Source organism: Polypterus senegalus, chromosome 9 (assembly GCF_016835505.1).
Source record: "Polypterus senegalus isolate Bchr_013 chromosome 9, ASM1683550v1, whole genome shotgun sequence".
Lineage (NCBI taxonomy): Eukaryota > Metazoa > Chordata > Cladistia > Polypteriformes > Polypteridae > Polypterus > Polypterus senegalus.
The window spans coordinates 12,863,671-12,884,985 of record NC_053162.1 but is presented as its reverse complement, the minus strand read 5'-3'; the positions used below and the strand labels follow the sequence as shown (position 1 = coordinate 12,884,985).

The 21,315-nt window shown below is 35.8% G+C and overlaps 1 protein-coding gene across 7 annotated transcripts in view; it reads right to left on the bottom strand.

Annotated features, from left to right (window-relative positions):
• The window catches only part of dennd1a (DENN/MADD domain containing 1A), a 1,078,084-nt gene that overhangs the window by 819,595 nt on the left and 237,174 nt on the right, over positions 1-21,315 (bottom strand). For all 7 annotated transcript variants that reach the window (XR_005634853.1, XM_039762706.1, XM_039762705.1 and 4 more), the window contains exon 5: positions 5,782-5,901. Coding sequence is in view for 6 of the 7 variants with exons in the window: in XM_039762706.1 (XP_039618640.1) it covers positions 5,782-5,901 (120 nt within the window). In the remaining variant the exon portion in view is untranslated. The remainder of the gene's footprint in view (positions 1-5,781; positions 5,902-21,315) is intronic.

Genomic DNA, 21,315 nt, shown 5'->3' with positions numbered 1-21,315 from the left:
AATAAAAGTATCAACAATTGCAACAAAGATCAGATTTGAAAAGAAAAATCATAAATGTGTTTTTAACTCTGCAGTGTATAAACACGGTCTTAATTAGTAGCTAATATCTGCTGTTAGTTGATTTAAAATTTAATTAAGTGGCATGTTTCGGCATGTATGCAATCTGAGAAATTGGTTTTATTCCTCCATTAAAAGTCATACCTTTTAATGTATAGAAGATTACTGTCTCTTACATTTTTTCATCTTTTTTCCCCTTGCTTGACAATACTCTGGACCCTTAATTGCTTTCAGTTTTTAACTGGCAACCAATTAACAGAGAAGCAAATAACAGGAAAGGTAACAAAAGAACAGACAGTTAACATGCTGTCTTTTGTACCTGTGTATAATAAAGCAGATGTTTGAATTAATTATTTAAGAAGAATAAATAGTCAAGGACTGATAGCTTCTCATACCACTTGGTCCATAGAATATTTAGTAAAATTTGTTTGAAAACTGAAATGTAAATGGTTAGGAATTACTAATGCAGAAAAACAAGAGAAAGAATGAGTTATATATCTAAATAATAACGCGCATTAGAAGACTTAACTGGCTGTAAAATTAACAAATTGGTTTAAAAAAAAAACTAGCAATCGCAGGTGGTCCCTTGGAATAAGAATTAAGAACCACTGAATCAAGCCACCTGATGTATCTTAATATTTAAAGTGTTCAACATCAACACCATATACTAATAACTTACTTGACAGCATATTCATATATCAGAGCATCTTATTTTGAGCATATACATGCACAGTGCAAAACAAGCTTTGAAATAGATTACCTTTATTTTAGTACATAATACACCAATAAATTCAAGACATGAAACAGTAGATTGCTATGTGTGAATAATCCACAAGTTTCTAAGGGTTAACGGCAGAAAAAGTAAGCTATTCAGTTTTGATATAAAAAGGTACTCCCTCCATCCAAGCCAAACAAGGAAACTGCTGAGCATGATGGCCATTAGGGACCTTTCACTTTACAGGCATGTCCTCAAGTCTTCAAAAACAGTAAAATATAGATATACAGGCAATGCAGTGTACTAGCAGTTTTTTATCTGCTATTTTTCTGTTTTCCATCCACATCATTTTTTATATTGTGAATGTGTTTTTGAAATTTGAATACACTGTGCTAAATAAATAAATACGAAAACAGAATAATTGTTATACTTGAATGCTGCTGCACACCCACATATTTTGTTTAAAAAAAAAACAATGCCAGTGGTGACAGACCTTTAGCACATCCAACTCTTTATCTGCCTACTACTGAATCTAGAAATTGTGAACAATTCATAGGGTATCTTCAAATTTCCTAGACCTATGTGTAGAAGCTAATAATGGGTTTTTCAGTAAGTACCTGGATATCTTTTTTTGAAATTCTGGCTCTATGTTGATAAATTTCACCCTTGTTTATTTCCTACAGTTCTTTTCATCACCTAAATCACAATCACCCTGGACCTTCATTTGCATATTGTCATCACGCTACTAAAAATAAAAACAAACAGAAGACATACCAAGCACTGGTAAAATGTCACTAACAATACATTTCAGGTTTTTAATAACTGAAAAATGTTCTAAATAAAATATTTGAATAGGTTCCTCCTGACTGTACTTCTAAGAAAACATACTGATCATCTATTTAACTTTACTTTTCTGAGTAACAATGATGTCAGGCCTTCCTTCAAAAGTTATTACAAAAAAGATAAAAAATAGTAATGTCTGTTTTGAGATACGGCAAGTATCAATATCTGAAGCTTCATGGTAAATGGCATGTCTGTGTGAGGGGAAACACTTAGAAAATGACACTAACTGTGTCCCCCAAGGTTAACTAAGATCTGTTGTCACACCAATGCACAAGGTTCAGTTCAGGGTATGAGCAAAATCTTAGCACAGACACATTTCAGCTCATTTGATGACTTGAATATTATTGGTTATCATAGATCTAAGTACAAAATATGAAGCTTGCAAGCCATTAACCTTTTCCCAGTCAAAACTGGGCATTCATTTCTGGTTTACAAAGGTCATGCATCAACTTTCCTGAGAAGAGTTATACTGAAATATTATTTAACACAAGCCTAATTTAAACCGTATTCATATGATATATAATGTGAACTGCAAAGCGAACATCCTGCAACATATCAAATAAATCAGTTGTAACCTTATCCTTTAGAGAAAGTATACTTTAATTACGTTTTGCCTGCTTCTTTTCATAAGTTGTTTATTCTACTTTTATAAATTATACTGGTTTTGAAATAGCTTACTGTAACAGCAAAACGCTAGTTTATTTTTTGTGTGCAAGAGTGACAGAGGTAGGACACTTATAAAACAAATACATTAGACGATAAGGAGACAATAATAATCACATCAAAGATGTGATCATTATATAGAGGGTGTAATCTGCACAACAAGTGAAAGGTGCTATATACAAAAAACGCATCATCAAATGAAGACTTGTATTGTGAATCTATTCTTGTTTCAAAGTCTTGAAAGGAAACTGACAATGTAGAGAATTATAAGAGAAAAAAAATACAGATTTTGATGCAAAGAGAATATAGCTTGCGAAAGGGGTACTTAGCTGGCAAATGTTGTCAACAGGAAGAAAACCACAAAAATAGTCTGTGCTAAGGGAAACCCTAAACAAGATCTGCGGAGGAGGGATACAGACAGAGGAAGAAAGAGATCCACTCTGCTGAGAGCAATAGAGGTCACAGTAATGAATAAATGCAAGAGATCAAGCTGCAGCCTGAATGGCGGCATCTATTGTCCAACTGGGAAGACTAGTTATGAATCAGATGTCTGACCCTTCCCACAGAGAGTGAGATGCAGCCATGAACAGTCAGAAGAAAGCTACAAGGCCTTCTAGTCACTTGGTGGCAAAGTAAAGTAGAGGACAGATACTACAGAAGTCTGGAATTAGACCAGAAGACCTCTTTTTCACTTGAGAGAACACAAAGTAGGAATAAATGGGACTTGGTGCGTTATTTAGGAAACTGAAAAGCTGAAGAGCTGCCTGAGAGACCTAGCTCTTTCTAGGGCTAATAATGGCTCAAGGAAGCAACATGAATCATTAGAGAAGATTCTAGTGTTATATCTACATGACGAAAGAAAGACTGCACAATGACTTCAGGGCTCGCCCAGAAGTGACTGAGAGAATGCCTAAAGCTGCTTCACAATGGAAGAGTGAGCATCTCTAGAGTCTGACACAGAGCTAGTATAAACACTCAGTGGCAGAAAGAAAATATCAGAACTACAAGTTCAGAAAGGGTATTTTTGGCAGTGCTATGAATATGGGCAGTGGGGTAATGTATCCCATCTGACAGAAGGCTCAGCACCTATATAGGAACACCCACAGAACAGCAGTGTTTCATGTCATCTCTGTCTGCTTTATACTTTATCTTGTTCATCCAAGTTAATCAATCCCTTGTGTCTATTAACAATTAAGTACATATCATTCTGGATATATTTTCATTCCTTCACATTATTCTAGATGGGGAGAGGCATTAAACAGATGCCCTCGCCTATTAAAATGCCAATTTAAAGTGAGGCATTCATTTGGTACTTTACTAAGTTTCTCTAATCTGGTATAGTAAAAAAAAAACCACACTATTCAGAAGGTCAGCATCGAGCATACTTAAGGTATTATGAAAACACGTGCAATTAATCAAAAGATCCAGTACATACCACTGACTGCTTTAATTTAGCTGCCTTAATTTAAAAAACTGCAAAATATCATTTGAAGATAGTCCTGACCAGACATTAAATATTTTACAAATGTTTACATGATGTCATTGATGATCAGTGGTCCCCTTTGATAAAATGAATCCGAAAATGGTTAACAATAGTTCATTTTTACAAATAGGAAAATATAATTAAGGTGGATGAGAAAGATTTGGGGCAAAAATTGGTGTGTGTGTGTCTGTTTTTTTTAAATGATACGTGGTCAGTGGATGGAATTTACTGGACACTCATAATCCCAATGTAGCTTTCCATGCTCAGCACTCTAAAGCTTACAGTGGTTGATGGTTACTTTACTTGTGTTTCCCCTAGGGATGAATGAAAACAAGATACTGGGTAATGCTGTGGCTTAGATTTGAAAATGACTGTATCTGTTGATAAAAAGGCAAACAGAGAAAAAAAATTGCAAAACCAGGGTAATGAGATCATAAATCTAAGAGCTGGTTAACACACTTGTTTCTGAATTTTGAATAATTCTACAAAAAGTTCTGCAAAAGGCCATTGTAATAATTCAGCCCACGAGTAAGAAAAAGCATATATTAGGGTTTCAGTGGAGGTCAAATTATGAAAGATATATTCATGCACTATGTAGATGTGTGTTTCAATATTTTATTTTCAATCATAATGTATTCCATGTGTGACTAAATAGATATGAGACAGGGGGAGGGCTCCTCAAGGAAAACCCTCCAGAAACTAGTGAGAGTAATGAGGTGCTGCTAAGCGACAAGCGCCCCCACAGTGTATAGCTGGTGCCACAGAAGGGAATTCTTCCTAGGCAACAGGCTGGAGGAAATGCTTTGGGGGAGGGGACTGTCACCGTGCCAGTATTATTCCTGCACTTCAAAGAATGGCAACAGGAAATATAGGAACTTGGCTTTTTATGGCATAGGGAAGCCATGTAAAGAGCATTTACAGTATAGGTAATCTGGCCTTTTAAAACATGGAAAAAATTCTCTTAGGTAGACTCCAAGCTTGGTATACCAATCTGTACTCTGGATTAATGGCCTCAGAACATTACTGAACAACCCTTCACATCAAAAGGTGGCTCTAAAACAAAGTACAAATGGCTGACTTCTGCCAGGGTGTCAGTAATTCTATGGCTTGAGTATAAGATGAAGTAAAGGATAAACTATCAGGCAGAAGTGTGGCACGATAAATGACTAAATGGAGAGTAAAATACAGAAAGGGGGAATGACAAATGATGTTTTTGATAGGAACAAGTGAAAAAGCAACCACTCCAGGTGGGTTAGTGAGTAACCCTTGTTTTGATGGAACAAACATGGAAGTCAATAATTAATATGTTGCTTTCACGAAATTTTGTCTCATTTACCAGTGATCATTACCATTCCCTTCCTGATCGCCAATTCTCTAGTGAAACAATTATAATTTTTTTTATATACAGAGGAAAATATTAGCAGATTTTAGGGGATTATGTGTTCAGTCTGGTTCTTCATGACACAGAATACAATACTTTTCATTACAAGGTAAAACATTTAATAAGCCAATATTCTAGACTGAACATGGTCAACACATTCATATTTAAATGACTTGGAAAATAAGCTATGTTTTAAAAAGAAACATATTAGATAAACAAGTCAAATCCATTATTTACAAGCACACATCTTTTCATGTTAAGAAAAAAGTAAAAAAGTGACATTTTTCTATATAAATAATTAAATTAGACCCTATGGGAATGTTATAACCTAAGTTTTTGCGACAATCTTTAATATTGTTCATATTATAGACCTAGGGTGCTTTGTGTAGCATTAGTTATACACACTGCAAGTCATGCTTTTCAAGCACACCCCCTCAATTACAAACTGCCTGAAGAGCTAATACAAGAGAATGCCTTGTTAGAGCACTCAAAAACATGAAGTGAACCACTGCCCTGAGATCACTAATCCTGAAGCACACTGCCAGGTTTGGTATTGGATGTGGTGTTTTTAGTTTGAAAATCAAATCTTTTGCCGGGGACACACAATCTGCAGGTTAACCAATCCTTGTTTTTACCTACCTCAAGATACAAAAGCAACTCCTTGCTCCTGATGATAACCGACAAAATCCAAATCTCTGTTTGCTTTCAATGTCTGTGAGAACAAATGTAAAGTTCTGGCCCACTTGGTTCACACTGAGGCTAAAAGTGAAGAAGAAGAAAAAACAAAGTAGTTAATAAGTCAAGATAATCATAGGGATAATTTTAACAACTTTCAAATCCCACCTCTCTAATCCCTTCCAAAGAAATCAATTAAGTTGCCAAACATCCTTGTAATCATGCTGCTTTTCAGAAATAAACTTTCCCAATGTGCTGTAATTTCATTCTGGTTGCCTTCTCATGCCTGCTGAAAGTACTGATGACTACTTGTGTACATTGACTTTATAATCTTTTAAAGTGAAACTCTGTAGATTTACTGTACAAAACCTGGAAATAAGGTGATTTTCTTCAATTTGCAAAGTGTAACTTCTAATCAAAAAAAGACTAATTGAATACTGAAAACCTTATATTTTCTCTTGAATTAAACCAACCTATTTCTAATCATACTAGATTGCTAATTTATTAGGAATTTTAGTAAAATAAAAATGTAAAATTATTTCTGAAATTCAGTAAATATTAATTTTTTAATTACTGCCAACACCTTTAACACAGTTCACATTCAAAAGAGGCATAATTACAGATAATGATACATTACACGCTGGTCAGGGAAATTCACATTTATAAAGAAATTTCTAGGATTCTAAATTCCTTAAGTTTTTTGAAAAATTAACTTACACTGCCACTATATCTGGTAAATACAAAGAGCACAGGGATTATGGTAAACTGCAGAGTGTCTGGATAGATATAATAATAAAAATTATTATTGTTATACTTTCAGCACATTTTATTCAAGAAGGCTCAAAAAAGTAAACCAAAATACATCAAATATTAGTGATCAGAAAGAACAAAGTTAACAAACAAAACAGCACATACACAAAAAGAAAAGAAGATAGGTAGAAAATCTAAGCATTTCCAAGATTTTAGTGCAGTACTTAAAGAATAGTCAGTAGTACTTTTCACACTGAAATTGTTTTATCAAATATTCTTCTAGAGATAAAGGGAAATACTTGACTTATGTGCAGGATTGTGGTTTCTAGACAGCCAAGTTATATATTATGTCTGAATAGTTAGACCTGTCTTTTGGAAAGACTCATGAACATTTGTAGTTTTAAGTGTGTGTGTGTGCATTTGTATTTTTTGCAGATTTAATTCTATGCATGTGTGTGTTTTTGGTTTTTTTTTAGTGTTTTGAATTCTGGCAAACATTTTAGTTTTGGTAAAAGTCCAACTAACATTTAGTGAAAAAGAACTGTTTCCTTTCCTGATTTCTTTAGAAAAAGCACTAGTTCATCTCTATTGCATTCAAAAACTTTTACTAATTATAAAATCCACCATCATCACTATGCAAGTCTTTAACAAGTTATTCTGAGCTTTTAAGTGTTTTTCATTGAATGATCTCTTACAACTAAGAAAATCTCCCACAGAATTTCTCTCTATTATATTAAAAATATAATAATTACTCCTACTACGCACATCCTCTCTCTGTACCACCCCGTGAGACTCTGTGCTAACTTGCCCTTCAACACAGTGAGTTATAATGGCAAGGCAGAAAAGCAAATTACAAGAAGAATGTTAAATTTTAGATTGCGATAGAAAAAGAGCAACAACGGCTGATAATGAAAATCGATAAAAAGAAAATGAGCAAAAAAAAAGAGCTGCATATAATAAAAATGAAGAAAAAAAGAAAATCGTCCAATAAATGAAAAAGAGAAAAATATTCCAAACAATATGCAAATAGAAATGCGAAAAATCATTGTTTATAGAATGTAAGTTAGAGGAAAAAGTCATTCAAAATATTCTAACAGTCTGGAAAAGAAATAACCACCAAGGCAGTATCAGTGGCATAGCTAGGTGTGGGCAAAGGGGGTAGTCCGCCCTGGGCAGTACATTTGAGGTGGCATTATCGGCCAAAATGCTCAGACAATTCTTGTGTAAGCAGCAGGGTTTAGAAAAATATCACTCATGAAGGCAAAAACTAAAATTCTCTGATTTTTATCCACAAATGCTTCAAAAGTAATTTTCAGACTGTCCTTCTGTGACGGCATCAGACACAGAAGTAGAAATTTATGAGGCAATAGCAAAAATGACCATAAATATTACACCGCTAATAATTTCTAGAAAGATAAACAACTAATTTACAATTTATAATTTTGTTCCAGAGGACTGGGGAGTCTCATGGTCTGGAATCCCTACAGATTTAATTTTTTTCTCCAGCCGTCTGGAATTTTTTTTTTGTTTTTTCTGTCCAGCCTGGCCATTGGACCTTACTCTTATTCTATGTTAATTAATGTTGACTTATGTTATTTTCTTACTGTGTCTTTTATTTTTCTATTCTTCATTATGTAAAGCACTTTGAGCTACTTTTTGTATGAAAATGTGCTATATAAATAAATGTTGTTGTTGTTCCATTATCAATCCAAATTCGTTCTTGCTCTGAGCAGAAAATATCCCCGCCTATCACTTTTACACTACACTGGTTTTGGTTTTCACAGCTTAATTATATTAAACTAATAATCAGAACATGGCATATCAGTGCGTCTATATTATATTCTTGTCCAGTTGATGCTTAAAAATAATTATATGTGAAAAATTATTATACATCTATGCAAAATTTATCTTAATTTTTCTCTATAAGTCATTGTAATTTTCTATTTAATTAGGTTAATATATTCAGATATGTTGCCGGTCGGCAAATTGAAGCACCGCCCTGCCCCGAGCGGCACGAACTCAAGCTACGCCACTGGACAGTATGTTCTAAAAAGCCATGCAAATGAGGTTACTCAGAGTGCTGCTGAGAGGGATGGGCAGAGGAGCCACATCTGCCACTCTTAAATAAAGCAACCACTGGGATGGTTGTTTGGGGTTTGGCAGGTAATTGTTAAGAATTTTGTTAAGGTTTTGTTAAGGTTTTTTTTTTTGCGAAAAAAAAAAAACAGGTATGGAGGGGGTAAAAAAAAAAACAAGTTTGAGAGATTTTGACACCTGGTTGCTCTTCGTATGCTTTTTTTTTTGAGCTCCGCAGTTTTGTTTTTTTCTGAGTTTGCACTGACCAGTTAAGGCGGAAGAGCAATAAAACCTTTGTTTGGGACCGCTGCAACCACTTGTATGTGGTGTTTTTATTTCTCCCCCCAGAAAAGGGCATTACGATATACTGTCTTAGACAAGGTGTTAATGTAATTACATTTTTTAGTTACTTTTAATTATGTTTTACTACATTTTATTGTTCAATGGTATTTAAAATAGACAGTTGCAGTAAAATACTCAAGTAACATATTTTCTCTCCATAATAAATAAGAACCAAACTATTGTCGTCCTACAACATGCATACTCATCTATATACGATCTCAATAGTCGTGCATGAAAGTTTGTGAACCCGTTAGAATTTTCTATATTTCTGCATAAGTACGACCTAAAACATCATCAGATTTTTACTCAAGTCCTAAAAGTAGATAAAGAGAAACCAGTTAAACAAATGAGACAAAAATATTATACTTGGTCATTTATTTATTGAGGAAAATGATCGAATATCACATATCCGTGAGTGGCAAAAGTATGTGAACCTCTAGGATTAGCAGTTAGTTTGAAGGTGAAATTCGAGTTCGGTGTTTTCAATCAATGGGATGACAATCAGGTGTGAGTGGGCACCCTGTGTTATTTAAAGAACAGGATCTATCAAAGTCTGCTCTTCACAACACACGTTTGTGGAAGTGTATCATGGCACGAACAAAGGAGATTTCTGAGGACTTCACAAAAAGAGTTGTTGATGCTCATCAGTCTGGAAAAGGTTATAAAACCATCTTTATAGAGTTTGGACTCTACCAATCCACAGTCAGACAGATTGTATACAAACGGAGGAAATTCAAGACTATTGTTACCCTCCCCAGGAGTGGTCAACCAACAAAAATCACTCCAAGAGCAAGGCGTGTGATAGTCGGCGAGGTCACAAAGGACCCCGGGGTAACTTCTAAGCAACTGAAGGCCTCCCTCACATTGGCTAATGTTCATATTCATGAGTCCACCATCAGGAGAACACTGAACAACAATGGTGTGCATGGCAGGGTTGCAAGGAGAAAGCCACTGCTCTCCAAAAAAAAACATTGCTGCTCGTCTGCTGTTTGCCAAAGATCACATGGACAAACCAGAAAGCTATTGGAAGAATGTTTTGTGGACGGATGAGCCCAAAATAGAATTTTTTGGTTTAAATAAAAAGAAAGGAAAACATTGCATTCCAGCATAAGAACCTTATCCCATCTATGAAACATGGTGGTGGTAGTATCATGGTTTGGGCCTGTTTTGCTGCATCTGGGCCAGGACGGCTTGCCTTCATTAATGGAACAATGAATTCTGAATCATATCAGAGAATTCTAAAGGAAAATGTCAGGACATCTGTCCATGAACTGAATCTCAAGAGAAGGTGGGTCAATGAGCAAGACAACGACCCTAAACACACAAGTTGTTCTAGTAAAGAATGGTTAAAGAAGAATAAAGTGAATGTTTTGGAATGGCCAAGTCAAAGTCCTGACCTTAATCCAATCGAAATGTTGTGGAAGGACCTGAAGCGAGCAGTTAATGTGAGAAAACCCACAAACATTCCAGAGTTGAAGCTGTTCTGTACGGAGGAATGGGCTAAAACTCCTCCATGCCAGTGTGCAGGAATGATCAAAAGTCACCAGAAACATTTAGTTGCAGTTATTGCTGCAAAGGGGGGTCACACCAGATACTGAAAGCAAAGGTTCACATACTTTTGCCACTCACAAATATGTAATATTCAATAATTTTCCTTAATAAATAAATGACCATGTATAATATTTTTGTCTCATTTGTTTAACTGGTTTCTCTTTATCTACTTGTAGGACTTGAGTGAAAATCTGATGATGTTTTAGGTCACATTTATGCAGAAATATAGAAAATTCTAATGGGTTCACAAACTTTAAAGCACAACTGTATCTGATTTAGCAAAGTGCCGAGTGCTGCATAGACTATAATGGACCTACTTGGCTCTTCTTAGCTAATGTTGAACAGTCTCAAGGCTGAGACCTGGGGTGCCGTTTTCACCATCAGTACAGTGGGGAAGACAGCTGTGAGACTGCTACCTCTACATCTCTACCAATACATATTCATCTGCTGAGGTCTACTGGCCTAGGTGCATGGATGCCAGTGAAGCTTCCAGATCCTGGAGCTGGGGAAAAGTGTGGCAGTTTGAGTTGCCACTAAACCCGGGTGAGCCGTGTGAAGCAGGGGCAGTAGTAAAACTGTGCAGGCAAAGGATGAAGCAGACCACAAAGGTGCTGCAGCGCAGCAATAGAGTAAGAGTCTCAAAGATGAGATCCAGACCTAGAATGGTGTTGGCAATGTCAGTTCATTGAAGGAAAACAGCCAAGAAAATGGTATATCTGCAGCTCCACAAAAGGGGTTTCATCTACTCAATTGTAATCTACAGATTATAAGTGTTCAGTGTTTAACACATCTGCTGCACTGCATGACAACACAACACTAAACACCCATTCTCTGCCACCTAACAGCAAAGTGCTCAAGGCTCCTGCTGATGGGTTTTTGTCACCAGTTGAACAACCTCAGAAGAAACAAAGACCATCTGCTGTTTTAAAAAATTTGTTTGCCATTTCAAGAAACTGAAAATGGTTACTGGGACCAGCAACTTTGAAGGACTATGTAATGGCGCTGACAAGTTGCATCAGCCAAGGATGAGTCACCCACAGTATGAGCTGGTATTCTATCACTAGTGGTAGGGGCACCTGTAAAAATTGCAATCTTGTAAAAACTGCAATCCTGTAAATTTGCATAAAGAATTCTGTTTAGTGTGGCAACAGCAAGCAGTTCTTTGTAAGGGTTGCAAGCCACCTTTAAGAGGTATGTAAAGACCAAAAGGATCCACTCAGGCACTCAGATCCAACATAACAACATCTTAATTTCATAAAGTGAAATGTGACAGACATCATAAAACATTTGATAAACATTTAAAAAAGCAGTTCTGAAAATGCACTGACATGATCTTATCCTTCATGTTTACATCAATCATCAGCAGTAAACATTTTATTACTATTGCATTCTCTGTAATATGCACAACCTGAAATAAACTTGAAATGATAAGTTAAACTATTAATATCACTGACTAATATAGTGACATACTATAAGTAAAATCTTCTGTAATCTCAGTTACAAGGCTCAATGAGGTGTGCAAGCACACCTTTTTCTCTTTGTCAATGTTTAAGGATTCCATGAAAAAATAACTTTAAGCTTCTTGCTAGCACTTACCAATCTGAAGCAACATGATATTCAATAAACACAATTTATACTACCTAACCCTAATTTCCCCTTCAACCTTAAAAACAAAAAAATAAATTATGCATTTCCAATTTACCACAGTCTAACAATGAGCATCAAAAACCTAAGCGAATTAGTAACAATTATCATGGAGGTTCTGGAGGCCAGACTCTGATTAATAGATTGGATATAATGAGAAATGTACAGTAGGTCCTGCAATTCAATCCTCAGTTAACTAAATTAAAAAGATATCATTTCATAAAGAGGATTTCTGCTTTTTTTTTGGTTGTTTGAAATTTTTTTCCAATTCTAAAACACTATAGTTTACTTCTAAAGTACTATCCCCACCAAGGTAAACAGCCAAGCTTAACCACATTATACTGTATAAGTATACACTCACAGTATTTACAAAATTGAATATTTGTGCCACACAGAAACAAATACTGAAACTTCTATTTCTAACTGTTCTAATTTCTTAGCAATAGTTTTATATTGCAACAGATTTACAATGGATGTACCTATTTGAAAAGCTGTTACCCTTCTCTCATTATAAATTTCAAGACAGAAAACTAATACTTAAGAAAATATACAACATTCCTATTATATTTACAGAAGTCTTGACAGGAAAATCAGAAAAAAAAAAATCATCTTCATCTTCTTTCCCAGGGATGTGAAAAGTTGTTGTGTGGTGCTTTAGGTTTAGGATTGTAATAATTTAACCAGATATTCAAATAATGTTTGTAATTAAAAAAAAAATTACACTGTCAAAAAAAAAACATGTACCACCTGAAGCATCAATATGAGTTAAGCTATTCTTTAACCTTACCGAGCCCCTATCATTCACTTTATTCAAAGTGGGAAAATGCTTGAGGCCTCTTTCACAACAGTGAGCAATGAAAATTTTGAGTGAGATTTTTAAACTGTCTCAATGCATTTACCTATTTATTGATCACTTCTTCTTGAATTGCAGTTGCTGCTTTAACACTCTCAAATTATATACAATGCCAGTAAGAAGAACTTTCAACTGCTGTCTTTCAGGTCTACGTTTTCATTCTCTTCCCCAATTTCTGTCAGAAGCCTGACAATTTCAGAAAGTTCTCTAAATCTCTGAAACACATTTGCTCAGTAAATTTAACTCCTGCCTGGGTGCACCAATAATTTTCCATAGAGAGAACCCATTACTTGCAATAATGAAATAAAACAGAGGTACAGTAGAGGGCAGGCACAAATAAAGCTATTTTTATAAGAGCGTTCATTTAGGTTATTCATGGAGCTATTATATAATTTGCAGTCTAATTATTACATATTAAGGACAATGCCAGCAGTTTGGGTGCTCTTTTGTCTTCAGATAACAAGTCAGAGACATTTTCCAGTCAGACACTAAATCCACCAGTCAATAACATTGTCAGAAAAAAGGTAGCTTGGAAAATATAGATCTACTGTATCTTAATATCAGTAAATACACACATTTTTGGTAGGGTAGAATAATACTGATTTATTTGCTTCTTTATTACATACCACAGTTCAATTTTTAATACACCTTAATAAAACAATAACTAGAAATGATTTTGCATCTACATTCATATATAAGTTCCTCCATAGGTGTTATTTCAGTTTATATACTATTCTATTTATATTATGGAAACTTTATAGCTTGGGCATTTTACCAGCTAGACTTGCTCTTTGCCTCTTATTAAAGCAGATCATAATTTTAATATGTTTGTCACCACAAATACCTTTAGCCTCTATCTTCAGGATCCAGTTCTAATGGGTAATGGCATCAAAGGCTTTAAATGACCCTCACTTTAATTTTTATTTTGCAAATGATCACTAATGGAGAAAGAGTCCAAATAAAAACCACAAATTCATTTTGAATTATAACTTTTTACTTCTGTTTTAATAATGTTGTTACAAAATGTTGTTAGCAAAATTCAGAAACTGTAATAGGAAAATGTTTAAGAATATGAGTTTGACAATCAGAAGGAGAGAATTCATTACACCAAGTCACACTTTTTAAAGAATGCTGTTTTGGGGAAGTCACAGTTACCTAGATCTTTAGTGTTATCTGAAAGCTGTTATTTATATATTAAAAAAACAAAAAATTGTGCTATGTTTACGATTTTGAGTTTCTTTAGCCTTCTAACCTATTTTGTGGATCTCAAAATGAATTAATGCTAACAGTATCTATGTTTAAGCGGCATACAAAATGTTCTAGCAACTGAATTTAGCAAACGTTGATAAGGTTCCTAATCTAATCCCTTGCACAACTGATAAAAACAAAAAATAATAACGTGTACATGAAAAACCCTTTAAAGTATTACTGCATTTTATCTGACACAAACTGAATACTGATCACTTACACACTATGTATAAATATGTATTTATTACTGTTATTATAATTTACAAAAAACATGTAGTATTCATTTATTTATTCCTTCATTTATTTTAAGGTACAGCATAGTACTTTCTAACACTGGGGGCTTCAGTCCAGGTTCTGGAATACAAAATGCAGCTGTGTTTAATCTAACCAGTTAGATTACCAAAAGTCAATCTGTATCCTTAACTACTATATACTCTTGCAGAAATTCCAGGTTTTGTCATCTCATCTTCTGCAGATTTCAATTCGGTGTTTATCATGCTTGTCTTTATGATTAATTTTAAACAAATAAATAAATGGTTTCTTGACAAGGACAAACACTTGCTGTTACACACCAAATGAGGAGAACCTAATACTAAGGTTTCAGCTACTGAGGTACAGGTGCAGTGAAGGCTACAAAGAAAGAATATACCAAAATAAATGTAAAAAGTAAATCATGTGCCCAGCAAAGAAGGGCTTCATTATTAGCTTTGTAACTTAGATAAACAATAACATACTAGTACCGATAACTTCTTATGGAAAGACTATACACTACTAGTAGATAAATCCGTAATGCATTTCTACCTCATTTTAATGTATTACTTTTAATAAAGAAAAACACCAATCTATAAATGTGGAGCCCTGAAGAACAAATGCATCAGTTATTAAACCATTTAACCATTTATTTTTCTTTTCACTGTGTTGATCACCGAGGTAAGCCATAAAACAGGAACCTGAAAATATCTCCATTTTCTCTTCTATGGTCCTGTAACTGAAAAAGCTATTATCTAATACGAAAAAAAAAAAAAAACATAACAACATTACCTAACAAACTAAATTGGTTAGATAATTACAAAAATAGCCTTGCAGTAAGGAGACCTGGGTTTTTGCATGTTTTCCCAGTGTCTGCGTGGGTTTCCTCCGGGTGCTCCAGTTTCCTCCCACAGTCCAAAGACATGCAGGTTAGGTACATTGGCAATCCTAAATTGTCCATAGTGTGTGCTTGGTGTGTGGGTGTGTGCCCTGCCCAGGGTTTGTTTCCTGCCTTGCGCCCTGTGTTGGCTGGGATTGGCTCCAGCAGACCCCCGTGACCCTGTAGTTAGGATATAGCGGGTCGGATAATGGATGGATGGCAAAAATAATTTTGCAAACAAGTACATTGTATTGGAAAATTTCAGATATTATAAACTACCAAAGTAAGTTATGAAAATGCTCAGGTAATAGTGCTTTACATACAAACAAAAGCAAGGGGCAATTATATAAAAAGGGGCATGCAAAGGAAATATGTGCATTATCTAAAATAGAAGAGAAATTAAAGAAAACCAAAATAACTAGTCATTTAGTAGCAATTAACAATTTTTCCAAAAGATAAGACTGTAGAATGCTTCATGAACTTTACTTTTTTTATTTATTTAGTACACAGGACCCAAGCTTAAACAGACAGCCTCACAACCTCCCTTCCAACAAGAGCTTCAACTACAGTAAATGGCAGAGTTGTTTCCACAGGAGGCTAATAATACTATATTCCATTACTTCACTTAACAGTGGGGGGTTTGGCTTTATCCATAATAAAAGTGCACTGAACAAATTCTATTCCGTCTGCTCCTTTAAACACATGTGTCTAATTCAAAACCAAAGAATACTGAAAGCAGGAGAGGTCTAATAGCCTAGCCTGATCTAAAAGGCACAAATTTAAATATTACAAAGGTTTTACTTAAATTGATTTTACTGTCACATAACATGTCATCACAATTAAGATTTGTCATTAGAACATCTGGCAAATATGTTTTAGGAAGAAAACAACTAATTTTATTACATGTATCCAAGTTAGAGCTGTAGAACACCTTTTTTCCTGAACTATATGTGACAAATAAATCATTGCAATTAGTTTGTAACCTTATTTGAAAACGTATCATGCAGCACTAAATAGACAGCTGTACAGGTTGGAAAAATATTAAATGGCTAATTACTTATTTTGCAATATATAACCCATAAGAATCTTATGTGCACAACCAATCCATTATATTATATTCAAACTGGATATGATAAAATGTCTAGAATCAGAATCACTTTAATTTATTCACCAGTACTTAATGTACAGGAATTTGACTTGGTAGATTTGGAGTTGCTTATAATAGAACACAAGATTACTTAAAAAATAACAAACAGCATAAGTTAAAAAGAAAAAATGTCAAAGAAAGTCACAGAATAATACAACTAAAAAGGAAATGTGCAAATGATGATGCACAAGTGAAAGTGTGAGTGTATAGTGTGTACACACATACATATATCAACACAGATCAACAGTGCAAAATACCAACAGATATTAGCAGTACAGACTTTATGAACTTCTTCAATGAGAAAATTAAAAATATAAGATCCCAGATCTCAGCACCACAGTACAAACCAAATACTAGCTTAGCAGACCCTGCCGCACATTGCATTCAGCACTTTAGTAATTTTAATCCTGTAACTGAGCAGGAAGTCTTAACTTTAATTACTAAAATGAAGCCCACTACTTGTTCCCTAGATCCAGTGCCAACAAAACTAGTAAAAAGTGCCATGGATGTTCTTGCAGCGCCTATTCTAACCATTATCAATAGTTCATTACTGCATGGCACCGTACCTGATGCACTAAAAGTGTCAGTCATTAAACCATTACTTAAAAAGTCAGACCTAGACCCACACATACTAAATAATTATAGGCCTATTTCAAATTTACCGTTTCTCTCTAAAATACTAGAAAAAGTAGTCGCCAGTCAGCTTCAGTCACACCTTACGCATTACAATTTATTTGAGAAATTCCAGTCTGGTTTTCGCACTGGTCATAATACAGAAACTGCACTAACACAGGTTGTAAATGACATTCTGATATCCTCTGATGAAGGAAACTCCACTGTAATTATGTTGTTAGACTAGACTAGTGCAGCATTTGACACCATTGACCATTCTATTTTACTGCACAGGCTAGAAAACGATGTTGGGCTTACAGGTCCCGTGCTCGCTTGGTTTAGTTCTTATTTATCAAATCGATTCCAATATGTACAGAAATGTGCTGACAGTACTCCATCATTATACACAGAAGTTCAATATGGTGTCCCGAGGGCTCAGTACTGGGACCTTTACTGTTTTCACTTTACATGCTTCCACTGGGATCTCTCATTAGGAAACATAATGTTAATTTTCACTCATATGCAGATAACACCCAGTTATACCTTTCATTTAAATCAAATGAAGTATCTCCGATGTTGTCTTTAATTAGTTATGTTAGTGAATTAAAGGAGTGGATGAATGAAAACTACTTGTCTTTAAATACAGAGTTGTTAATTGTTTGTCATCATTTAACTCAGTTGGAATCCCAATTAATTTTACTGAATCAGCCCGCAATCTAGGAGTTATCTTTGATTCTAGCATTTGATTTAAAGCACATATTACAAAGTTGTCCAAAACATGTTTCTTCCATCTTAAAAATGTTAGGAAATTAAGGCGCTTTCTAAATAAACAGGATTCTGAGAAATTAATTCATGCATTTACCTCTAGTAGGACTGACTACTGCAATACGGTGTTCACTGGCTGTTCAAACTGCTCTTTATACAGCCTCCAGTTAATCCAAAATGCGGCTGCAAGAATTATTACAAGAACAAGAAAATAAGAACTCATAACTCCAGTTCTTAAATCCTTACACTGGCTCCCGGTTAAGTTTAAGGCAGATTTCAAAATCCTCCTTTAAACATATAAAGCATTAAATGGCCAAGGTCCAGCTCACTTGTCTGAACTTATCATGGCTTAAAAACCTGAGCGCACATTAAGATCTCAAGATACCGGTCTGCTTATGATTCCAAGAATTAATAAAATAACAGTGGGAGGTCGAGCTTTTAGTTACAGGGCCCGTAAACTGTGGAATGGTCTTCCTGCTTCTATAAGAGATGCCCCTTCGGTCCCAGCCTTTAAATCTCGGCTGAAGACTCACTACTTCAGCTTAGCATATTCTGACTAGAGCTGCTGATTAACTGTTCATACTGCATCTCTGTTGTTAGTCATTAGCACTAAAACATAAGTAACATGACTGTTATAATTTGTTACTAACCCTCACCTATTCTGTTTCTGTTCTCGGTACTCAAATGTGGCAATTGGTGCCACGGCCCACCTGCCAAGTTGTTTGCCTGCCTATGGTAAAGTCATCCCTGATGGGGGATCACAGGAATCATAGGTAAAAGGAGTCCTTTCATCGGATTGGCTGACCGAGCAACGTTTCAGCCGTAGAATGGCCAAATGGGGAGGCAGCTTGATGGATGAGGTCTTCAGGACTCTAAAAATATCCAAATCTTATTATGTGATATCATCTACTGTTAAATTCTGCTCCGTATTTCTAAAATTTTTATTATTAAGCCGTATTAAGGATTTGTTCTGTTCTGTGTATTGTATTGTATTGACCCCCTTCTTTTGACACCCACTGCACGCCCAACCTACCTGGAAAGGGGTCTCTCTTTGGACTGCCTTTCCCAAGTTTTCTTCCATTTTACCCCACAAGGTTTTTTTTTTTGGGAGTTTTTCCTTGTCTTCTCAGAGAGTCAAGGCTGGGGGGCTGTCAAGGGGCAGGGCCTGTTAAAGCCCATTGCGGAACTTCCTGTGTGATTTTGGGCTATACAAAAATAAACTGTATTGTATTGTATACACATACACTGTAAACACACACACGTTTATATGACAGAAAGCATGACTATACAAAGACGACAGACTAAGTTACTGGTTTAAAAAGGCTATGGCTCTGGGGAAAAAAACTACTAAGGTGACTGTTAGTTTTAGTTTTAATTGACCTACAGTGTTTACCTGAGAGCAGTGTTTGGTATAAGTTTTGAGCTGGGTAACATGAGTCTATGGTGATCCTTATGACATGGTTAGGTGACAGGAGATGTATACAAGTCTGCTAAAGATGGAAGAGCACAGACAATTATTTTCTCAGCAGACTTCACAACCCACTGTAATTTAGATTTGGAGTGTGCAGTTTTATCAATGATGGTGCCAATTAGGGCAGCCAGGATTGTTTGGTCGCTGTCTGGTCCATGCATAATTCAGAATATGTAAATACTGTTCCCAGTTATTTTATTTTCTTGTTAACTTATAAACTGTAATTGGAAAATGTATAAGAACATAAGTTTGACAATCAAAAGAAAAGAATTCATTCCACCAAATGGCACTGTTTATCTAGTAGCTAAGCTTTCCCAGTATCTTGTTCAGATACTTTTAAAAGGCGGTCAAGGTACAGTATCTATTTCAACTAAAAGTCTTGGTAGTTTATTATAGATTATTTGAGTTTTAATAAGTTTTAAATGATCTTCCCTTTATTTCCACCAGTGTATTCAACCATTACATTTGAAGTTTAGTTTAGATAATTCTGCCAGATCAACTTAATTGCTGCCTTTGAGAATAATCTTCTTTCTTCCATAGCTGGCGCTTGGAAAGGGGGTCAACCTCTTAGCCAATACGCTGCTGTTGGTGCCGCTGGATTCCGTGCTCTATTCACCACACTCTTCCATTGTAGTCGATCGGTTGAGACGGTTCTTGCTTCGATTGTTGTCAGTCGCTGGTTCTTTAGGTCGTTCTCTACGTGTTTCAACCATGTCATCTTCGGTGCTTGTTGTTGTATCCTCCAATCAGGAGGGTGTTTTCTCCATAGGACTTTGTGCGGTAGTCGATTTTCATCCATCCTTCAGACGTGACCAAACAATCTTAATCGACGTTTTGAATTTCCTTCGCGATTGGTGCCTGTTGATCGCACCATTCTCTGATTGTCTCGTTTCGGAGGTGGTCGTGGAGTGAGACACGGAGCATCTGTCTCAAGCATCGCATTTGGAAGGCCTCGAGCTTGTTGAGGTCCGGCTTGAGCAATGTCCATGTTTCCGATCCATAAAGAAGAATTGGAAGGATCAGTGTCCTATATAGGTGTATTTTGGTTTTGATCGTAATATTCGCCCGCTTCCATATGCACCACTTGAGTGAAGCGAATGCTGCTGTTGCCTGGCCGATCTGGCTGTGAACTTTAGCTGCAAATGCTGCTTTCTTTTCCGTGACCAGTGATCCCAAGTACTTGAACTGCTCGATTCGAGTTCCATCAAGGTAAACTCTGGCTTCCGATCCGTTTGTTGTAAGTACTTTAGTCTTATCCATGCTGATTCTCAATCTGTATGACTGTGCAATGCAGGAATTGTCATACAAAGATTCCGTTGCTTCAGTATCCGTGTCGGCGAAAACAGCACTGTCATCGACAAACATCAGATCGGTTAAGAAGTTTGTGTCGTCGTATTAAACTCCGTGTCGCCCATCAAATACTTTTCGCATAATCGTGTCGATCACAATGTTGAAAAGAAGCGGCGAGGGAACGTCTCCTTGCCGGACTCCAGTTCGAATCGGGAACTCCTCCGACATATTATTCCGGATACGTACACTGCTGTTTGAGCCGTCGTATAATGCTTGAAGATGATGAATGATTTTCAGCGGCACATGTTCGATCTCTAGGGCTCTCCACAAACTGGTCCAATCGATGCAATTGAAAGCAGATTTGAAATCGATGAAGATGATGAAAGTACGTTTACTGCATCGAATTCTTTCTTCCGTTATCTGACGGAGAGCGAATATCTGGTCGATGCACCCTTGATGTAGTCTAAATCCAGCTTGTTCTTCCCGACTCGTTTGCTCTCGATGTTTCTGTAGCCTCGATTGTATGATTTTCATAAAAACTTTGCTGACGATCGAGAGGAGGCTAATACCGCGATAATTCTTGCATTCCCGACTGTCACCTTTCTTCAAAATAGGCACAA